Source organism: Cibotium barometz, chromosome 56 (assembly GCF_041138505.1).
Source record: "Cibotium barometz isolate CiBa-2024 chromosome 56, ASM4113850v1, whole genome shotgun sequence".
NCBI classification, from domain to species: domain Eukaryota; kingdom Viridiplantae; phylum Streptophyta; class Polypodiopsida; order Cyatheales; family Cibotiaceae; genus Cibotium; species Cibotium barometz.
In genome coordinates this window covers 25,359,214-25,380,466 of record NC_141101.1, presented here as the reverse complement: position 1 = coordinate 25,380,466, position 21,253 = coordinate 25,359,214, and the positions used below count along the sequence as shown (strand labels likewise).

General features: G+C 43.1%; 1 protein-coding gene across 2 annotated transcripts in view; it reads right to left on the bottom strand.

The window, feature by feature from the left end:
- Window positions 1–13,730, bottom strand: part of SCY2 (SecY protein transport family protein) — a 119,843-nt gene extending 106,113 nt beyond the window's left edge. For both annotated transcript variants that reach the window (XM_086790984.1, XM_086790985.1), the window contains exon 1: window positions 13,399–13,730. In XM_086790984.1, coding sequence (XP_086647110.1) covers window positions 13,399–13,604 — 206 coding nt within the window. In that variant the 5' untranslated portion in view covers window positions 13,605–13,730. The remainder of the gene's footprint in view (window positions 1–13,398) is intronic.
- Window positions 13,731–21,253: the final 7,523 nt, after the last annotated feature.

Below are 21,253 nucleotides of genomic sequence, written 5' to 3'. Positions count from 1 at the left end.
TTCAAACATTTATAAATTATTAGACTTTAGCCATGCATTTATAAATCATTATTAATGAGTTCAACTTTGAACTCTGGAGATCTCTACTTGTTTGGAGATCTCCATGTCATGCATCTTCTCCACCATGCGCATGTTAGCACGGCAATATACAAGCCGCTCTAACTGCATGGTGCTGAGACGGTTTCGTATCTTTGTGTGTATGAGCGAGTAGGAACTCCAGTTCCTTTCACATGCCCCCGAAGAGCAATCCTATGAAAAATAAGAGAGTTAGAAATTAGAATGTAAGAACTAGTTAGTAGTTACGACTCTAGAGACTAGAGTATACACTATATATTCAATAGTCACCTGTGACAAGACTCTCAAAACCACTTTTTGTACCTGAGCCATTTGATAACCAAATGACTCCCACCAAAAAAGTGGCCATTTTTTCTTCTTTGATTGCCTTGTGTTCTAGTTGCTCCTCCATTTATACCCTTATTAAACACAAGTTATTTATTCCTCTCCTCATCAACAATTTTGGTTATTTTGTACTCTTTTTCTTTTTCCTCCAACAAGCTGAATTTTGTGATGAGGCCATCATCTTCTGTATGCCTTATTTTAACTTCACCTTCTACCGGCAACAAGCGGAACACCTCAAACACGTACAAAGGGGTTGAACTCCCTCTTCTCTCCTGAGGGGAGTGTGATGAGGTTGGGATGCTAAAGATGTTCTAGCTATTCTCCTACCTTGAAGTTATGTTGGAGCTCCTCCCAGTGCAGCTTTGCAAACTCCTTCAAGCCCATCTTCTCTAGCCAAATGTATGTTTATCTGCTTCCTTGTATAGGGTGGATGACAGGTGCTCAAAATCCACCATAATGCCAAGCAATAGATAGCTAGAGTAGGGTGATACAGGGCAGGGATCATAACAAAGTTTAGCAAGGGGAGGGTAGGTACTACAACAAAGCAAAGAGTAGGGAACAAAGCTTTTGCACAATAGATAGCTAGAGAAGGCTGATAGAGGGTAGGGATCACAATAAAGTTTAGAAAGGGGAGGGTAGGTAGCATAGAAAAGCAAAGAGTAGAGAAAAATATAGCTTTTGCACAATAGGAACATGCTAGCTAGGCGTTTAGGCATTTGAGCAAGAAACTACAGTGCCTCCCAGTCATTGTCCTAGCACACGCCTCCCCTTGGTACAGCCATAATTGCTTGATGTTTTCATGATTTTTTAAAATTATTTTTAAATATTGTGTATCAGTGCCTATTGCACAAGTTACAAGGTTGTTTATGGCCGAGTAGTGGTGGGGAAAAATTGATGTGACACCTTTTCTTTTCCATCCATGCACACTATTACTTGGCGCCATCATCAATTTTCCTACCACCTCCATGCAATTGCCAGCTATCTTTTTGCTTTCTACACATGCTGAAATTACATTTACATTGATGGTTTCTGTTTTTAGATCTTCAGCTTTGCCCTTTCTCTTTCCACAATCTTGTCTTGATTCCCATTCCTAATCTTGACAACATTCAGATTATTCTCCTTGGATGCTTTCCAATTCTTGACGCGCTTGTCCTGCTTGTGTCTCTTCTTCTTCTGGCATCCTTCCATGATAAGGCTTTAGCCTATATCTGTTCACCAGTTTGTTTAACCTTTCTCCATTGGGGCTTGCTAGTTTGAAGGTTCCCGTTCCCATTTTCTGATGATTTTGTATGGGCCTCATCTTCAGCTTTCTTGGGGGAGGTCCCATTCTTGAGGAGAATAACAAGATTGTGTCTCCATCCTTAAAGATTTAAAGTTTGTGTTCCTCTCCACTTGGAGCTTCCTTGTTTTCTGCACAATCTCAATTATCCACAATCTCAATTAAAGAAGTTGCTTGATTCTATGAACTTATGATTCTTTTGGAGAGAATCTTTTTTCCACGGCTATTCTAAGACTTTTTGTGAGAAATTTCATGGGCACTACTGATTCTAGCCCATACACCATGTTGAATGGCAGAAGTCTTCACATTCTTTTAAGCTATCCCTGAATGCCCATAATGCAGAATGTAGTTTTGTGTCCCAATTTGTCCTATTTTCATTGACTATCTTGACCAGAAGTCCTTTCAGGATTCTATTCATGGATTCCACATTAGCCTGTGGGTATAGTAGACTGTTGATTTCTTGTGTATGATCATGTATTGCTCTATCATCTTCTTGATCACTTTATTGAGAAAGTAGCTTCCTTGATTGTGGTCTATGCCCATCTTGTACAATTGCCCTGCCACCACCATGAATGACTTGCTTCGGAGAGTCATATTTTTCCTCTAATCTCTTGACATGCACTCCGAAAAAGACAAGTAGGAAAGGAATTGAACAATCTCATCATACCAACTTGGTCTCTCTCCATCTATGATGAAGAGGTGAGCATCTAGGAAATCATCCTCCACCCCATAAGCAGTTTCTCGTGACTCCAGTCTGGACACGAAATCTTCCAATGCATGTTTGTTTCCTAGGGTGTGCTTGATGGGTGGTGAACTGAAACTCTTGCAACAACATCCATCGGCCTAATTTTCCTGCTAGATCTAGCTTGTTCACTAGATACAAGAGTGCTTTGTAGTCCACATGAAATTCAAAGACATTACCCAGTAGATAATGCCTGATTTTTTTGATTGAGTAGATCATTCCCAATGATCCTTTTTCTGTAGTGAAATAGTTTGTCTTTGGCTTAGACAGTCTTCTGCTTGCATAATACACCGGTCAAAACTAGACTTCATGTGACTCTTGCATTAAATCACTTCTTATGGCAAAGTCGAAAGCATCCACCAACACATGGAACACAAGCTTAAAATTTGGTTGTTGAAGAATTGGTGCGGGTGACAACATCCATTTTAGATTCAAGAATTCTTACTGACATGCTCTTGATTAGACATATTCTACATCCTTCACGGTCTGACTATATAGGGGTGTTGCCATGTTGGCCAAAAACCTCATGAACCTATTGTGCCACTTGATCAATCCCAAGAATCTAGCTAACTCCTTGGTATTCTTGGGCAGTTGCAGATTTCCTATGATCTCCACTTTTTTTAGGTCCACTACTAGTTCTTCTATGGACACTATATACCCCAATAGGGATCTGCTTGTGACCAGTCGCAAAGGAACACTATGTACCCCAATAGGGATCCACTTGTGACCAGTTGCAAAGGCACACTGTACCCCAATAGGGATCTGCTTGAAACCAGTCACAAAGGCACAATATGTACCCCAATAGGGTTCCGCTTGTTGTGACTAGTCTCCCAAAGGCACACTTAGCAGGGTGAGACTCAGTCTGGCCATTTTGCATTTTTTCAGACACATCATGAGGTGCTTTATTTAGTCTTCTTTTTTCCCAAACACACTGAAATCATCTATGAAAACCCTCATGAAGGTGGTCAAATATTTATAAAATATTTCTTGCACCATTTTCTGGAACGTGTGGAGCGTTCTTCATCCCGAAGGTCATCACATTCAAGGCGGAAGCCCCCCATTCAATCTCACAGAGGATGTTTTCTCCTTATCCTCTGGATCCATGCACACTTGGCTGTAACTATTGAATCCCTTAAAAAATGAGTGTATCTCATAGAGAATATATGAATGGTATGGGGAACTGGATCTGATATTGTGGAGGCATTCAATTTTTGGTAGTCTATACAGATTCTAAGCTTTCCATTCTTCTTGGGGACAATTGACTATGGGTGATAGCCATTCTTCTCTATCTATGGGATAGATGAATCCCACTCTCAATAGATTATCTATCTCTTCCTTGACCTGCTTGGTGTAGTTAGGATTGAATCCTGTACCTCCTCTACCTTATAGGAATTGCATCCTCCTTTAGATTGATCTTGTACGGATAGAAGATAGGATCAATTCCTTTCATGTCAAAGTAGTTCCATGCAAATACATCCTTGTAGGATCTCGATAGCTCCAAGAGTTTTTCTCTGAATTCTTTACTCGATTTTGCACTAACTATGACTACTCTAGGCTCTTGATCATCTCCTAGGTTTATCTCCTCAAGCTTATCTTCCTGCACTCTGATATTATGTCTCTTAAATTTGTCATGTTCATGCTTGAGAACAAACATGGCCTGCTCTTGCTCTGCCTGTATCTCTGTTATCCTATCTTGATTGTCTTGTCTTTATTCAGTCATTAGCACCTCAAGTTGGGTAACTAGAACTTTTGGATCGTAGTTCTGGACAATCCGCTCTATGTCTACTTTGAAGAGTGATAGCATGTTCGAGTTCTCTCTCAGGGTATGTTGTTTATCGTCATCTTCCACCCCTTCCAAGTAGTTTAGACCTTCTGCATGCAATGGGCGACTGTGGCTAAACTTAACTTGTCCTTCCTTGAAACCAAGATGCATACCTTCTTTTTCCTTTCCAGATTGTAATCCTGTCAGTTCCCAGTTGTATTTGATTCATCTACTTCTAAGCCACGGTATTTCGAACAGCATGGCATATGCACCCCGCGATCTCAGTCATTTAAATACGGAATATACATCCTGTCACTTCAATTTTCTCTCCCTTGATGATTCCAACTCACCGAACCCTTCTTTGATTAGGCATTCTAATCTGCAATGGAGCAAGCTGCATTTTTGCAATTCCTAGCTTCTTTGCTAGGCTATCTGATATTATATTCACTCCAAATCCTCCATCTAGAATGACGCGTGACATCGTCTACCCTATTATTTTTATGGTCACTTTTAGAACAGCTGTGTCATAGTCCTGAATTGTTTCCACATTTCTACATTCTGTAGCTGGATTCTCCATTTCCTCAACGGGTATTTGCACCAACTTTTCACTCGACACTATGGTCTGGAGAATCTTTTGCTTGTAGTTGGGCATCATCAAATCAAACATTTAATCCAATGTTATGTTTAGCTTCATTTTGTTGAGATTCTCCTGTCAGAATATGCAGCGGAGATGATGACCAAATCTGGGAACACAAGAGCAAAAACGCAGGCAGAAAAAACAGCACAAAAAGAGAGAGATGTAGGCGTGTAACTCTGCTCTGATATACACAAGAAGATCCCGAATATGATACAAATGAGGTATGGGGGCTGAGGAGCTATATATACTCCCCTAGAGGGCAGTCGGCCAGCACTGGAAGAGGCCCACGACTGGACAAAACCCACGACTGCTGAAAAACAGCAGTCGGCCAGCATCTGGTGCCCCATGTCTGCACAGAACAAGTCGGCCAGCACTCAGACAGCCCACGACTGCTACAGATGCAGTCGGCCAGCTTCAGAGTGCTCCTGGCATCACCTGGCAGCCCTCCCAAGCCTCAGAAAAATGGGAAAAAATAGGGGAAAAATACGGAGAGTGGGGAAAAATGATAAAACACCTCATAAGGGCGGGCACACCCACAACAAAGGCCCTGGTGTATAAATCTAGACAGGAGATGACTTCTAACACCCCCTCTCAGCTCCTGGCTGTGTAACCAACCACTGGGAGCTGGGGTGCCGCCTGAGCAAATCCTGAGAGCGACTTCGTGAAGAGGTCCACTGTACTGTCCTCCGTCGAACAGAACTCCAGCAAGATGTCATCAGCAACAATCTGTTCACGAACAAAGTGCCTCTGGATGACCATGGGTTCCTCCAGTGGAAGCCCAAACCTGCAATGTAACCTCCTCCTGCTCCGTAAAACTGCTCCTGGGCCATAAGTAGATCCCCTCGTGTCCGAATCTCCTCCCCAAACTGAGTCACTCCAACCGCGGAGTCGGACTCCATCCAACAATCCCCCTCCTGTGTACAAGAGTCCATGATCCTTCGCATGCCGCAGAAACCACAGGAAACGCAATCCTGCCTCACAAAGAGACATCTGCAACCAAGAGCTCAACTGCCTCATCAGGAAGCTCCCGTCCAATCCGGTGTCCATCAACCAGATCCATGAACCATACAGCTTCTGAATCACAGAGACATCACACTGCTCACAAGGATCAACACCTGTTACGGTGCACAAGCAAGTCCTGGAAACCTTCTGAAGACCACGCAAGGCCTTCTGAAACCTGTCAACCACCCCCTCTGAATCCGGAACCACAAAGCCTGGAGAAACCACCTCCTTCTGCAAGTAAGCACCTGCCACCTGCCTAGCTTTCCGAAAGGTCCCCGTGGAAAGAACATCCTCAACTACTGGAAGTTCTATGTCCCGAACACGACGAGACATCAGAGCATAAGTGACCTGTTCAGCTTCCTCTGACTCACGAACACAAGAACTACCAACCTCAGTACTGGAAAGTTCCTGCCAACTGCTGCCATCTACTGGTAAGCTATCCACCACCTGGTCTCGGAAAGCCTGTACCTGCAGCGTATCCACACCTGAGTAGCTATTACCACACTGCCACTCATCACAATCTTGAGGACCTGGGAGAGAGAGTGCTGAAAGCCTGTAGACTCCATTCTCCACTCCACCTTCCCAAACCACTTGGCCTGTTGCTTTGTCCCGGAGAGCAACAAAATGCTCATCAAACTCCACCCGTACGCCAGTCTTGCAAACCTGATGCACTGACAACAGATGAAAACCAAGTGCCGGAACATACAATACCTGGGAGGAATGCTTCCCCCCTCTGCCATCGGGAACTATCTCCATCCTGCCCTCACTGTGAACTGGGATAGTGGACGTATCCCCAGTAAGAATATGACCAGAAAGCCTGCAGAGATCCTGTAAACCGGAACGGGAAGGAGTCGTGTGCCTGGAAGCACCACTATCGAGAATCCATTCCCGAGTATCCGTTGCGGAAAGTCCTCCAATCTCCTCCCTGCCTGAAGAAAATGAAGCATCTGTGTCCATCACCTCCAGGTGCACAAAAGCCGGAGTCTTCGTGATTGCTGAGGAGTCTTCACCCTTCTCGGTCTTCCGCTTGGGACACTGCCTCCAATAGTGGCCTTTCTCGCCACAATCATTACAGGTCCTCTCTGCCTTTAGTTTCTCGCGGTCAGCGTCGGACATCTTCTCAGAAGACTTCTCCGATGAAGCCTTCCCCTTGCCCGAGTTACGGCCTTTCGACCGTTGGCCAGTAAAGGCCTCCGAACCTCCACCCTGAGGAGGGTTCGTGAATCGTTCCTCCTGGTCCAAGACCATGGGCACAAGCTCCTCCCACGTGATGGTGCTGAGCCTGCCACTGGTAATCAACGACGAGTAGAATGCTGAGTACGAAGAGGGCAAATGTGACAGCAACGTGATGGCCATGTCCTCTGACGATATCTCCTTCCCAGCCTGAAGAACCTCCTGCTGAAGAGCCTGCAGCTTGTTAATATGCTCCCGCATCGTCGACGACTTTGCAGGGCTCATAACCCGCATCTGTACTTCCAAGGAAATCCTCTTCATGGGCGATACCCTGTTGTAAAGTGAGGCCAAATGCTGCCAAATACCTCTGGCCAGCGTCATATGCTTTATATGATTAATTACCTGTGGTGTGCAGTTGAGGAAAATAAACGAACGGACCCTGGCGTTGACACGATCCCACATCTGTGTCTGGGCCTCCCGGTCCTTTCGGGTTGACGGTAACTCCCCTTCCTCTACTTCCGGCCGTGGAATCCCAACAACGACGAAATCGGCGAGATCGTAGGACTCCAGAACGGATTCCATCATCACCTTCCATATGCCGTAGTTGCTCCCGTCCAACTGACGGTCCACCGGGAACGTGGGGAGTGTCGGGATCTTCACATGTCTCTCGGCCATCTCTAACAGATCTGCCATAGCGGGGATGTACTCTGAAAAGGGTGGGTGGGTGGGAACAAAGAAGAACTGATACCTGCAAGTGGCTGTCCAGCAAATCAGCCCGCCTTCCTCTTGCTTCTCCTCTTCCCGAACAGTCCAAAACAGTCCACCAATCAGCCACAAAACAGCCCCCTCTTGCTCACACAAATCCCAAGACCTATCTAGAGCCTAGGCTCTGATACCATGTCAGAATATGCAGCGGAGATGATGACCAAATCTGGGAACACAAGAGCAAAAACGCAGGCAGAAAAAACAGCACAAAAAGAGAGAGATGTAGGCGTGTAACTCTGCTCTGATATACACAAGAAGATCCCGAATATGATACAAATGAGGTATGGGGGCTGAGGAGCTATATATACTCCCCTAGAGGGCAGTCGGCCAGCACTGGAAGAGGCCCACGACTGGACAAAACCCACGACTGCTGAAAAACAGCAGTCGGCCAGCATCTGGTGCCCCATGTCTGCACAGAACAAGTCGGCCAGCACTCAGACAGCCCACGACTGCTACAGATGCAGTCGGCCAGCTTCAGAGTGCTCCTGGCATCACCTGGCAGCCCTCCCAAGCCTCAGAAAAATGGGAAAAAATAGGGGAAAAATACGGAGAGTGGGGAAAAATGATAAAACACCTCATAAGGGCGGGCACACCCACAACAAAGGCCCTGGTGTATAAATCTAGACAGGAGATGACTTCTAACATCTCCCACACGTCATATTCCTCTTAAGGGTTGCTGCTCCTAACTTTGTGGGCGTACTTTGCCCTGTGTTCACTTTTCCTTATTCCTCATTGGCTTCTCTTTCTTTTTCCTGACCTTCCCTTGTCAGTTTTCTATCCAGACTTGCTCCGAATACGGCCTCAAAACCAACTCCCAAGTTTTGTTCTTCTCTATTGCATCCAGTTCCACCTGTTAGAAGTCATCTCCTGTCTTAATCAGACACCAGGGCCTCTGTTGCCCTGTATAGGTGTTTTATCATTTTTCCTCACTCCCCATATTTTTTCCCCATTTTCCATGGTGTGGATGGATGCCACATGTTGGCAGGAGCCCATGGTGCTGGCCGACTGCACCTCATGTGCTCCTGGTGGCTGGCCGGCTGCCTATGCTGCAGTCGTGGATGTGCTGGTGGCTGGCCGACATGTTTTACACAGTCGTGGAGATATTCTCTGCTGGCCGACTGCTTGATGCAGTCGTGGAGAGCCCTCATGCGCTGGCCGACTGCATCCATGGGGCATATAAATAGGCCCCATGCTCCTCACCACTTTATCATTCAGTTTTGTATGGGATCTTGTGTATAGAGAAGAGTTTACACGCCTATCTCTCAGTGTCTCTTGTGCTGTCTATTTTCTGCATTCTACTTTTTTTTCCGAGAAGAGATCTTTTCATTAGTTATATAAAAATGCCCGTAGGGCTACAAAAGATCCTCTCTGCTCATAAGAAAACACAACAGAGAACAAAGCAAGGCAGCCAGGGAGACTCTCCCTAGGTGCTGATTTTCTGCATTCTACTTGCTCTTGTGGACCCAAGTTTGGTTATCATTTCCGCTGCATATTTTGACATGGTATCAGAGCCCTAGGCTCTTGATAGATCTTGGGAGTTTTCTGAGCAAGAGGGGGATAGCTAGGTTGCTGATTGGACTGTTTTGGACTGGTCAGGAAGAGAAGTTGCAAGAGGAAGGCGGGCTAAGGTGCTGGACAGCCACTTGCAGGTTTAAGCTTTTTTTTCCCCACCCACCCACCCTTTTTCAGTTACATCCCCGCGATCGCAGATTTGTTAGAGATGGCTGAGAAGCAAGTGAAGATCCCGACTCTCCCCACGTTCCCAGTGGACCGTCAGTTGGACGGGAACAATTACGGCATCTGGAAGGTTATGATGGAGTCTGTGCTGGAGTCATATGACCTTGTTGATTTCATCGTCATCGGGGTTCCACGGCCAGAAGCAGAGGAAGGGGCTTGTGCTATCACTCTCCCTGTAACTGACTCATACAGCGCCATGACTCCCCATCATGCTTAGTTCCGTACGTCGTACGGATCTGGCCGTACGTACGAATCGTACTGTGCGGATCCGTACGATCAGGTACGAATTTCGCCTGTTTCTGCCCGTTGGAAGTACCCGTTTTCTGCCCATCTTTCTGGCCGTTTTCTGCCTGTTTTTTTGGTTGTTTTCCTTTCATCTCTCCTGAGTCCTTCTATAAAAGCCTCAAGGACCAAGCCTCTCCTCCATCTACTCCAAGCCTCTCCTCCACGACCCTCCATCTACTCCAAGCCTCAAGGACCAAGCCTCTACTCCAAGCCTCTCCTCCACCCTCCTCCACCCTCCTCCAAGCTCCTTCCATCCCACTTGAGCCTCTACTCCAAGTTCTCTTCCTCCAAGCTCTTCCCATACTTCGTCTTCTCTACGCTCTCTCCTCTACTCCACGCTTTAGCCCTTCTCTTATCCATCATGCCTCGGGAGAAGCATGAGGCTTTTGATTTGCATTGCCTCAATGTGGAGAAGGACACCAAGAAGTCCAACTCCCATCATTGGACATGCCGATATTGCGGCAAGTCATACACCAGTGGAACAACAAGGCTTCTCCAGCACCTTTCAAAGATTGGGGGACAAGTTGCCCCATGCAAGGAGATTCCGCAAAGCATTGCCGATGACATTTCGAAGATGAGCGGCGGCTCAAATTCAAGTAGAGGAGCATCATCAACACACGCACCGGCACCACCACCAGCACCACCATCGGCACATGATGAAGCGGCCACCGGCTCTTTCAGTGGTGTATCCTCCACTGCCACTTCCACGGATGCACGGTCCGCCTCCGCACCGGGCAAAAGGCAAAGGGTGGTGGAGCGTGAAGGAGTGCAACCCTCTCTCCACCAAGTCACAGGTAGTGTGAGAGTTCGGTTGCATTCCTTAAGGAGCGGCAACGCCTTGCGGAGATAGAGATTGCTCGCACCATTATTGAATGCAATCTTGCCTTCAATGTACTCCAAAAGGAGCAATGGAAGAAGATGGTGACGACGATTGCGAATGTGGGCCCATGTGAGGGGTGGACGGGGGTCTCTTACACGGCTATGCACACGAGGAAGATTGATGAAGAGAAGGAGAGAATTGATCGAGCCCTTGACCCGATTCGAGCCGCATGGACGAAGTATGGATGTTCTATTCTCACAAATGGATGCAGTGATCAAAGGAAGCGTGGCATTATCAACATCCTTGTGTCTTGCCCGCTTGGCACATACTTCTTGCGTGCGGTTGACACCGGGAGAAGGGGGAGAAAGACTACCGGGAGTTTCATCTACCGCCATATTAGGCAAGCGATCATAGAGGTAAGCATTATTTTACTTAAGTGTGGCTGATTTTGTCATTTGTGCAAAGCCCTCAACTCATATGATTTATCTACCATGTAGGTTGGGGCTCAAAACGTGGTGCAAGTCATCACCGACAATGCATCAAATTGTCGACGCATGGGCGGCTTGCTTGAGGAGGAATTCCCCACCATTGTGTGGACTCCATGTGCGAGTCATTGCATTGACTTACTCATGGAGGATGTGGCGAAGCTCGGGTGGGTGAAGAGGATTGTGCAACAAGCTACATCTATTGTCAACTTCTTCATGCTAAAGGTGAAGGTGCTTGCTATGTTTCGTGAGCATAGCAGGCTTGACTTGAAGAAGCCATCGGCCACCCGCTTTGCCTACATGTGGCTGGTTTTGGAGCGTCTATACGATGTGAGGCCCGCCCTTCGCCAGACAGTTGTTTCCACCATGTGGAACGAATGGGATGAGCACGTCACTGAAGAGGCCAAAGCCATGCAACGCTTTTGCCTACAGGAGAGATTTTGGACTAGAGTCCGAGCAATTGTCATTGCTATGACTCCATTCTATAGGCTCTTGCGGATGACGAATTGCGAGGGGTCCACCATGGGCCTTCTTGTCCACTTCTTTAGAGCTGCCCTTGTGGAGTTGGAGGCTTGCACAGACATTACATTTGACGAGCGAGCACAAATCATGGAGATTGCACAGAAGAGATGGAGGTGGATGCACAAACCAATCCACGGGTTTGCAGCATTGGTACATCCAGCCTACAAGTCTCCAGTAGTTTGCACCGATAGGGAGCTTCGACAAGATCGGGATGCATATATGCTTCGAGCTGTGCCAGTTGATGAGCACAATGCCTTTCTAGAGGAGTTGGGCTGCTATGTTGATCAACGAGGTCAAACCTCCTTTTCGTCTCCCACTTGCTGGAGGAGGGAGTCACTTGTGAAGCCCCTTTTTTGGTGGGACAATTTTGGGTATGGACTAGAGCATCTCCAACCCATAGCCTTAAGGGTCCTAGCCCAGGATTGTTCTACGGGTGCATGTGAGAGGAACTGGAGTTCCTATTCTCTCATACACACGAGGATACGCAATCGACTAAGCACACGACAGTTAGAGCGGTTCGTCTACTGCCGCACTAACTTGCGCATGATGCAGGGCATTCTTAGTATGGGTAGTCCCACGCAGGTAAGTGACAAGTCTAGACTCTAACTTGTCATGACTCATAACTTTTATGTTTTGTGTACACTGTACAGACTCTAACTTTTCATGGAGCTCTATAGTGAGCTTGTGGCAGCAGATACTCGCAGCACCAGGAGTCAGCATGGACGGGGCCGAGCAATTGGAGTTCATAGGCCTCCGCCTTCTATCTTCGAATGTTGAAGCATATTGGCTGCTCCCTTTCCCTTAAAATTGGATACTTTACTTTATGGATGCGGACGCGAAACATGTTTAATGGACACGGATTGGTTTAAGCAGAAGGATCCGGAGTGAGGGGGGCAGAAAGTAACTCCTTTAATTAGCTCTCGTATCGGCAAAGGGTGGCCTTCGCACATATGTGAGGCGGGGATCCTCGAGCTCCAATCACCGCCTTCATGATGATATAGTTTTTGGCCTATCCTTTTGTAGCAATTTTGTACTCTAATGGCATGATGACATTATGTTCATGGTTCTACTATTTTGTAACTTCTTGTCTACAATTTTTTAGTTTAGGAAGTATTTTTTTTTAACGTACTAATATCGTACCGCACCTCAAAAAATTTTAAGGTACCAATTAGTACCGTATTTTATCGTACCGTACCGTATCGTACCTTTCGTACTAACTAACCATGCTCCCCTTCCATCCTTCACGGGAAGGTCAATTCTTGGACTCATTTGAAAAGGTGTATCCGCCAGACACTGTCAAAGTCCACAAAGCAGCAGTAAACTCACCACTTTCACTGACTTAGCCTCCGCAATGATGACTCTCGATGTGAAAATTTCACATATTTTCATTTTCTAATAACTCAAAGATTGACATTTTTATTCTAAGGGTGTTTACACATCTGCTCCTGGGTGGAAGCGGATTTTCAGGCGAAAAACCCACGGGCAGGGGCGGGAATATGGATGGGGAATAGCAGCAGGCCAACCTTCTGAGCGGGCAGGATGTTCGAAAATTTTTGGGATTCATTCCACTTTTTCTACACACACACAAGTGCTTCCACCCATGTTCTGTAAACCCCCTAAATTAACTCAAAGATTGACAAATTTCCAAAAATGATATGTGACAGTATTTAAGAAACACTTCACCTATTTTCAGGCAAATATACTCACACCACTATAGAGTTATGGCTTGTTAAGAACAAAAATTTGAATACAAATTTACATTCATTGAAGCAACAGATGTTGAAAGCTACCTGGTGTTGCGGAAGAAGCTCTTAAATCGCACAGTCCGGGGAAGCTCCCAACTTGGGTTGTGTCCTTCGAACTGCAGGGTCGTTTCAGCAACACGGAGAACGAAGGTTTTGCATAGAAACGATTTTTTTTTGGTGAGGAAGGAAGGTATGGAACTAAGCTGGCGTGTGGATTCCACACAGGAGAGCTGGTTTCTGCGAGCCTGCATGGTGACTCCTGCAGGACTCGTCCTCGTTGCCCCTATGTCCTCCAAACGCAGGAGTAATAAAGCTATCCTGAGTCCTAGCTATGGCGAAAATGATCAAGGCCTCATTCAAAAAATATATGCTAAATTAAAATTGAACACACGAGTTCAAATATACTAGTATTGGACCCGCGCGTTGCTGCGGCCGACAGGTAGAGTTCTAGAAAAAATAAACTCAGTTTTTCCAATTTAGGTCATGTTTTAAGTAAACACAATACATTATTTCAAGTGACTTTATATATACATATCTCAAAATAACATCCATGTCTCGTAGATTTATGGCGAAAACAAAAATATCATAGTAATGTAGCATACGAAGATGCAAAAAAGGACCAATATTACATATTCTCAAAATGCACCACAAAATACGTATTCTCAGTCAGTAATGTCAGAATCAACAAATTGAATTCTTCTCTTGTGAGAAGGATCATTCAATTGTCTCCTCATCACAATACGCTCTCTATTGTAAAGCGGTGATCCATCCCGCACATGCTCTACTATCGATGAATGCAAAGGACCTGCACAAACGAAACAATGATAAATCAAATCTGCACATAACGACACATCGATAAATAAAATCTCAAAAAAATCTTATAATAGAAAAACATAATCAAAATTATCTCGTACAATAGAACATCGAGTAAATGGTACATGAGGAGCTCTAGTATAAAACGCATAACGAATACCAATGGCCATGATGGATGTAAGAAACAACCACTCATCGGGTACTGAATACCCCTCAAATGATGCAAAGCATCTGTCCATCTCTCTCCAAAACAAATAGACACCCCACTCCTCATCAGGAACACCAATCCCGTACATCTCAATGCCTTCGTCGACAACTCTTACCATAAACGTATCAATGTCATGTAATATCCTAAAATCAAAGCATAACAAATAGGTTATATAATTATTTATATATAGGTTCAAAAAATATTCATACAATGCCTAACAATTACACTTATACTTACCCATCCCTATAAGCATCAATCATAATCCCTGCTACGTGACCTGCAGTAATAGGAGCTGACCATAGCGGTGGCTCTGTATACAGATAGACATTAGTATAGAATGTCATGTTCCATACTTTGTAATCAAGAAAAGTTAAGCAAATATAGAGAAAAACTCACGTACTATCCTCGACAAAGGCATGTCCAATGTAAAGGTAATCTTAGACATGTCTGTCAAAACATAAACAACAAAAATAGGTACTTTTACCATGGACAAATATGTATAAAAAAAGAAATCACAACAAAATTAATCAAATTGCAGAACTTAAATAAGAAACCTGACTTGTCACTCTGAAGTCATTAAGATCTCCTTATAAACAATATTGTTTGTTGTAGGTGTATAACTTTGAAGATCATCAAATGAACACTCCACATTAGCGTTATCCTCAAGTAACACCTTAACAGCATGAGGAGACCGTGCTCGTGACAACGCGACATACAGTTGTCCATGAGTAAACACTGGAGTCACCAAATACAACCCCAAGACATTTAGGGTTTGGCCTTGTGATTTGTTTATTGACATGCCAAATGCCAGCCGCACGGGAAACTGTCTCCTCCTCATGGTGAATGGTAGTTGGGCCTCGCTGCATATAAAGGTAATCCGTGGAAGAAATACTCTTTCACCAACTTTAGTACCAGTGATGATTTCAGTCTCCAAGACTTTAGAGTGAAAGGCCTTACATATCATCCGCGTACCATTACAGAGTCCACGTCTTGGATCCAAGTTACGAAGCAAAATAACAGGAGCTTCTAACTTTAAAACCAAGCAGTGAGGTGGATATCTGCCCCGAAGGTCGATTGTGTTCAAAAATTCTATGGAATACAGGAATGAATTTTCATCATTTTCAAGAATTGAATCTGCACTGAAATATTGCTTAGGCTCACCAGGCATTGCATCCAAAGCTGTCTTATTCACAATATCCACTTGACTGTTTATCGGAGCAAGAATAGCACGCTCACTAAAGTATGAAGCATATGTCGTAGTGATAGCCAATTCAGAGTATACCCAATGTACCAAGTCTTTAAGACTCGATCTTTGCAAGACCATATTACTTGGTAGTGTCACCATCGTATTATCATTGCTACAATCCACTCCATTCCCAATATTCATGACCCACTGTTTAAACTCATTGCATCCATTAGTATTGCTTGATTGAATACGCATATTTCCAGGTAACTTTAGAACTTTGATAGAGTTCCATAGAAAGGAACGACACAATGCTGCATTAACAATATCCTCACGTCTTCCCTTCATAATAACAGGCAAGATTTGTCTAAAATCTCCTCCCATTAATACAATCTTTCCACCAAATGGCTTATCTGAGAATAATACATCTTGTAAGCTCCTATCCAATGCTTCGAAAGCATAACGATGAATCATTGGTTCTAATGTTGGCATACATTTGTTTTGGTATCGGGTCATCAAATTGTGTTTCTTTTGAGTACAATTAATATATGATTTGTCTGGGGTTGTCTGGGGCTGAGAGAGATTTAGGTCAGCTACTCGTCAGCTGTGGTCCTGAGAGATTTAGGTCAGCTACTCGTCAGCTGTGGTCCTAAGAGACTTTTGGGTGAAATATTTGAAGTTTTGAAGTTAAGGTGTGATAGTGGAGGATGGTTGGAGGTAGTGGTTAGGTCATACTGAAAGGTGTAGAGGTTCCCATTTGTGTTAGCCGCCAGAGGTTAGGGGATTGAGCCTGAGTTGATGCTGTCATTTGAGCTAGGATCCTAGGGTCTCCAAGTTCTGATCCTTACACGTTTTCTTCTTGTGTGTCTATTGGTGGTGTTATAGAGGCCATCACCTAGCCCCCACACAATGTGAACGAAGTGCTGAGCCTCAATTTTATATCCATTCATCCCAAATAATGAGCTTACAAACTCTCAAAACCTCAGCAAGTTGTCCATGTACAGGGATTTTGCAAGTTGAAGAATTGTTTAGCTCCAGAGGTATCTTGAATCTAGAATGTGCAGTACGTCCATTCGCCAAGAGTAGAGAAGCAATACCTGACGATGCAGTGGCCAAAGCAACATACCCTTGTCCACGTACTCGCGCAAGCAAGCAATTATACAAATAGGTCTTGCCCGATCCCCCCGGACCATCCAGGAAAAAAATGTCACCTGCATCTGTCGCAATTGCATGCATTACAGCATCGAAAGCAACACGCTGGCTATCTGTTAAAGTTGACTCCATAGCACTTGACAGGTTATATTGTTCCACAGTATCAAAAGATCTCTCTTCCAAAAGCAATGTATTTTCACCCAAGACTTCCAAATCAATTCTGTTTAGTTCAGGCATCCCTTCAAAATCTGCCAATGTCCGTCTCTGAGCACGAAGAATTTCTTCCAAATGTAGTAGTGCATGAGTTTCAGCTAATTGTTCAATACCAATAAACTGACCCCTGCTTCTCGATAACTGGTATAGAAAATCTTCTATCATTTCTTCTCGAAATCTCTTCCACAATATTCCTGGACAGGAAGGCTCACAAAATATCAATATAGTACCAAAAAGACATCTTAATTGCAAGGCATTTTGCATAGATGATGCTTCCTCCATACATGCAACCCATTCAGAATCATCTTCCAGTATCCCTCTGGCAATGCAAGCTGCCTTGAAAGAAGGATAGATGTGACCATTGAGCGAACGCAAATCTTCAAATGACTTAGATCCTTTACATATTGTAAGAAGTAGGCGAACATAGTATGCCTCACCTGCCAAAGGAGCTACAAAGTACATGCGCCCTATAGTGTTTCCAATCTTTCTTTTGGTCCATTTCTTCAACCTGGAGTTCCAAACCCATTGTTGAGGGAAATCACTATACAATGTATTGTTTGCTTCAGGATGTTGTTGATTACAGGTAAACCATTCAGTCATAGTAGTCTTGCCTACATTTTCCCTCTGAAAAACATCTGCAATATTATCATCATCTCTGAAGATAATATGATGACCCCCATCTAAGTGTACCTGCAACCGTTGCACATCAGGCTTCTCATTGTGTAAATCATACTCAAAGAGTCTCCAACATGCCTCTGATGCAGAGACGTAACGTGCATCCAAATACCTCTGAATCTCATCGACTACGCAAGCAGCATTAACATCCCCACCTTGTACAGTGCTAAATCTTATTGTTGCTCTGTCATGCCCCTTGTATATGTACTTGTAAAGATATTTCACTGCTGATATTGTTGAGCATATTTCCACATTTACATGAGCATTATATGTGATTGAAAGATAAGGGTTATATGGCACAACCCATCTATTATCAACATTACACTTTTTCAATGCCACAGTTCTTCCATCATTTCGACGCATATACACGGGGTAACCACTCTCATCCACAGTAGTCTCTTGTGCAAAAGCTCGTGGATAGTTCCTTGTGCATTTCCCTTTATCCATACAAATTGCACTTGGATTGAATGGCCCACAGGGCCCATGGATATTGCAATGCAACACGACATCATGCAGAGCAGGAAACATTTGCTTGTTAGGCAATTCGGCACATACTAATCTGTCATAGTCTTGGAGAGTCTTAGGTTTATGGGCACTATCCAAGATCAATAACGTGTGTGAATGAGGCAATCCTCTTTTTTGGAACTCAATGACACTCACATGTCCAATCACCTTACCAAAGAGGTCCTTCTTCACGATATTTTTCATCATATCTGAATGTTTTTGGTGAAATACTCTAGTAGTCAAATCAGGCCGGTCACATGCACTTTGCCCTGGGAGTAAAGCATCTAATACCTCTGGCCACTTTGGGTTACAGGTGAAAGTAATGAATAAATCGGGCTTGCCCTTTGAACGAACAATTGCCATGGCATCCTGATAAAGTTGATACATTTGTCGTGGCCCACCAGTAAAACTGGAAGGTAACACTATTCTACTTCCCACTGTCCTTCCTGCAATACCACTTCCACTTCCTTCCACATGAAGCATGTCTGCTAAACCACTATAAACCTCTGAATGCAAACTTTTTTGATTATGGCGTAGCCAAGATAATCGTGACTCTTCAACACTGCAAATAGGCATCAAAAACTGTTGCAACAACCTTCCACCACGTAGCAAGCATAGTATTGTCGTTGAGTCACACAATGACCATTTCTCAATGCACTCACTTGTGCATCAGCATAAGGGATTCTCAAGTGCCATCCATCCTCCCCTCTTGGAAATAACATGACGTACAAAAGAGGCATATAGCACCTATGCAAATTAGAGATGTGTTTGCATGTGCCTTCTCGAGTATGCAATAAAATATCACGACGACCAACATTATGATCATCACCTTGACCAATCATGATACCAGCAATCTCCGAAGCTGTTGGCATTGAGTACTGCCTAGATGTGGATTTCGTCTCACATATAGTCATTTTCAAATCCAAACTTGGATTGTCACTCAACATTCTTCCCACATACTTAAAAGCTTGTGCAAATGGATTAGAAGTGTGCATCATCGATTGAAGTGCTTCTAGGGTTGTGGATTCCAATCCATTCATGACACCTAGTCGATTTTGTAATTCGTGCTCAGTATCAAACACATACAACTGTGCAAACTGTGGCTTAGGATTGTACATATTATTGGGGACCAAGGACCCAATCCGATGATAAACAGTCCCATGCACCTTGAAAGTATAGACACTACTATTGTGAAAGAGAGAGTCATCTATTTGTGCACCCAATGATGAAAAAGCCAACACACTATTATAAGCCCTGATGTTTTCTCGAAATTTTTTACTTGTAGTGTCACTACCAATCAAAAGAGATCTTAATGGCTCAGGTGGTTCAGCAAGTGAAGGAACAGACATACGCCCATGTTTACAACAATATTTGCCAAGAACCTGTCCACAACTCATCTTCTTTTCACTTGCCCATAACTGTGCTCCACAAAACCGACACTCATGTGTCATCCCTCCTAATGAGTGACTTAAAGTGCACGAATATACCAAAGGCCAAGTAGCTGCATGTGTACCTTGTACGGGCGGGAGTTCATGGAGGATAGACAAAATCCCTCCCTTTCTTTTTTCAAATACATAAGAGGGAATCTCTTCGATACTCTCCCTTCTTATTGTATTAGCAAATGGTACTTCTCTCTCTTCATGGGCAAAAAAGGAACACATTGTAATTGCATTACCCTCATTTACTCTTCTAGCTGCATTATAAGAGGTCCTATTTCTAGCGATGAAGCGACGGTACCTTCTTGTAAGTCTCAAACTTTCAACCAGTGATATCCCTGAATAAACTCCACTTGCCATTTCCCTTGTTATTTCTTTCAAAAGAGTCCTATTCCTAGCAATTTCACGGTGAACACTTCTAGCACTCTTGTTAGATATCCTTTTATCTCCACCCAGGGCAATTTGAGACCTCTTAGTGCTAGATTGAGGTAAACACATCAAAGTTTCTTTTGCTACTTGTCTTTGTGCACAAAAGGTATCGTTTTCTGCAAGAATCCTATGAGTCTCTTGCATCAATACATCACCGGTATTACAGCTAACATTATGCATCCTTGCATCACAACAATGAGGTTCACTATCCCTTGACTCCTGTGCACATTTTATTTTTTCATTTCTTCTTCTTTTCCTTGGAGCATTCAAGGAAATGGTCTGAAGAGGACGCCTCAAACTACGTGTCTCTACCATTCTTGCTATAAACCTAATTCCATCATAAAATAGTAAAGTCAGTTTCTTTATTATAAAATAGTAAAGTCAGTTTCTTTATTATAAAATAGTAAACATTGAATAAAAATAGCAATATTTTTTCTATAATATTTGTGTATACACATAATATACAATCCCTCATGAGATTTTCTCCAATCTTCACATACATACTAAAAGATTAAAAAGCTCTCTCTCTCTCTCTCTCTCTCTCTCTCTCTCTCTCTCTGTCTTGGGATGACATTTACCCACCTGGGTTCAAGTCTCCCCATCGATTGGGTAGAAATAATCCTCTAAGTCGACGTTAAGCGGTCTAGTCTCAAGTGGGTATATACACATGTATATGTATATATATATATATATATACACACACACACCATACATATATATATGTATATATATACATCTATATATACATGTGTATATACATGTATATACATGAATATATATATACGTGTATATATAGATGTATATCCATGTATATATATATGTATAGATATATATATATATATACATATATATATATATATACATATATACATGTGTGTATATATATATATATATATATATATATACATATATATATACATGTATATATATATATATATACATGTATATATACATGTATATACATATATATATACATGTAAATATATATATATATATATATATACACACACACACATATATATATACATATACACACACACACACACACACACACACACACACATATATATATATATATACATCTATATATTCATGTGTATATATATCTATACATATATATATACATGTATATATATATATATACATGTATATATATATATATATATATATATATATATATATATATATATATATATATATATATATATATATATATACACACACACACACACACACACACACATATATATATACATGTATATATATATATATATATATATATATATA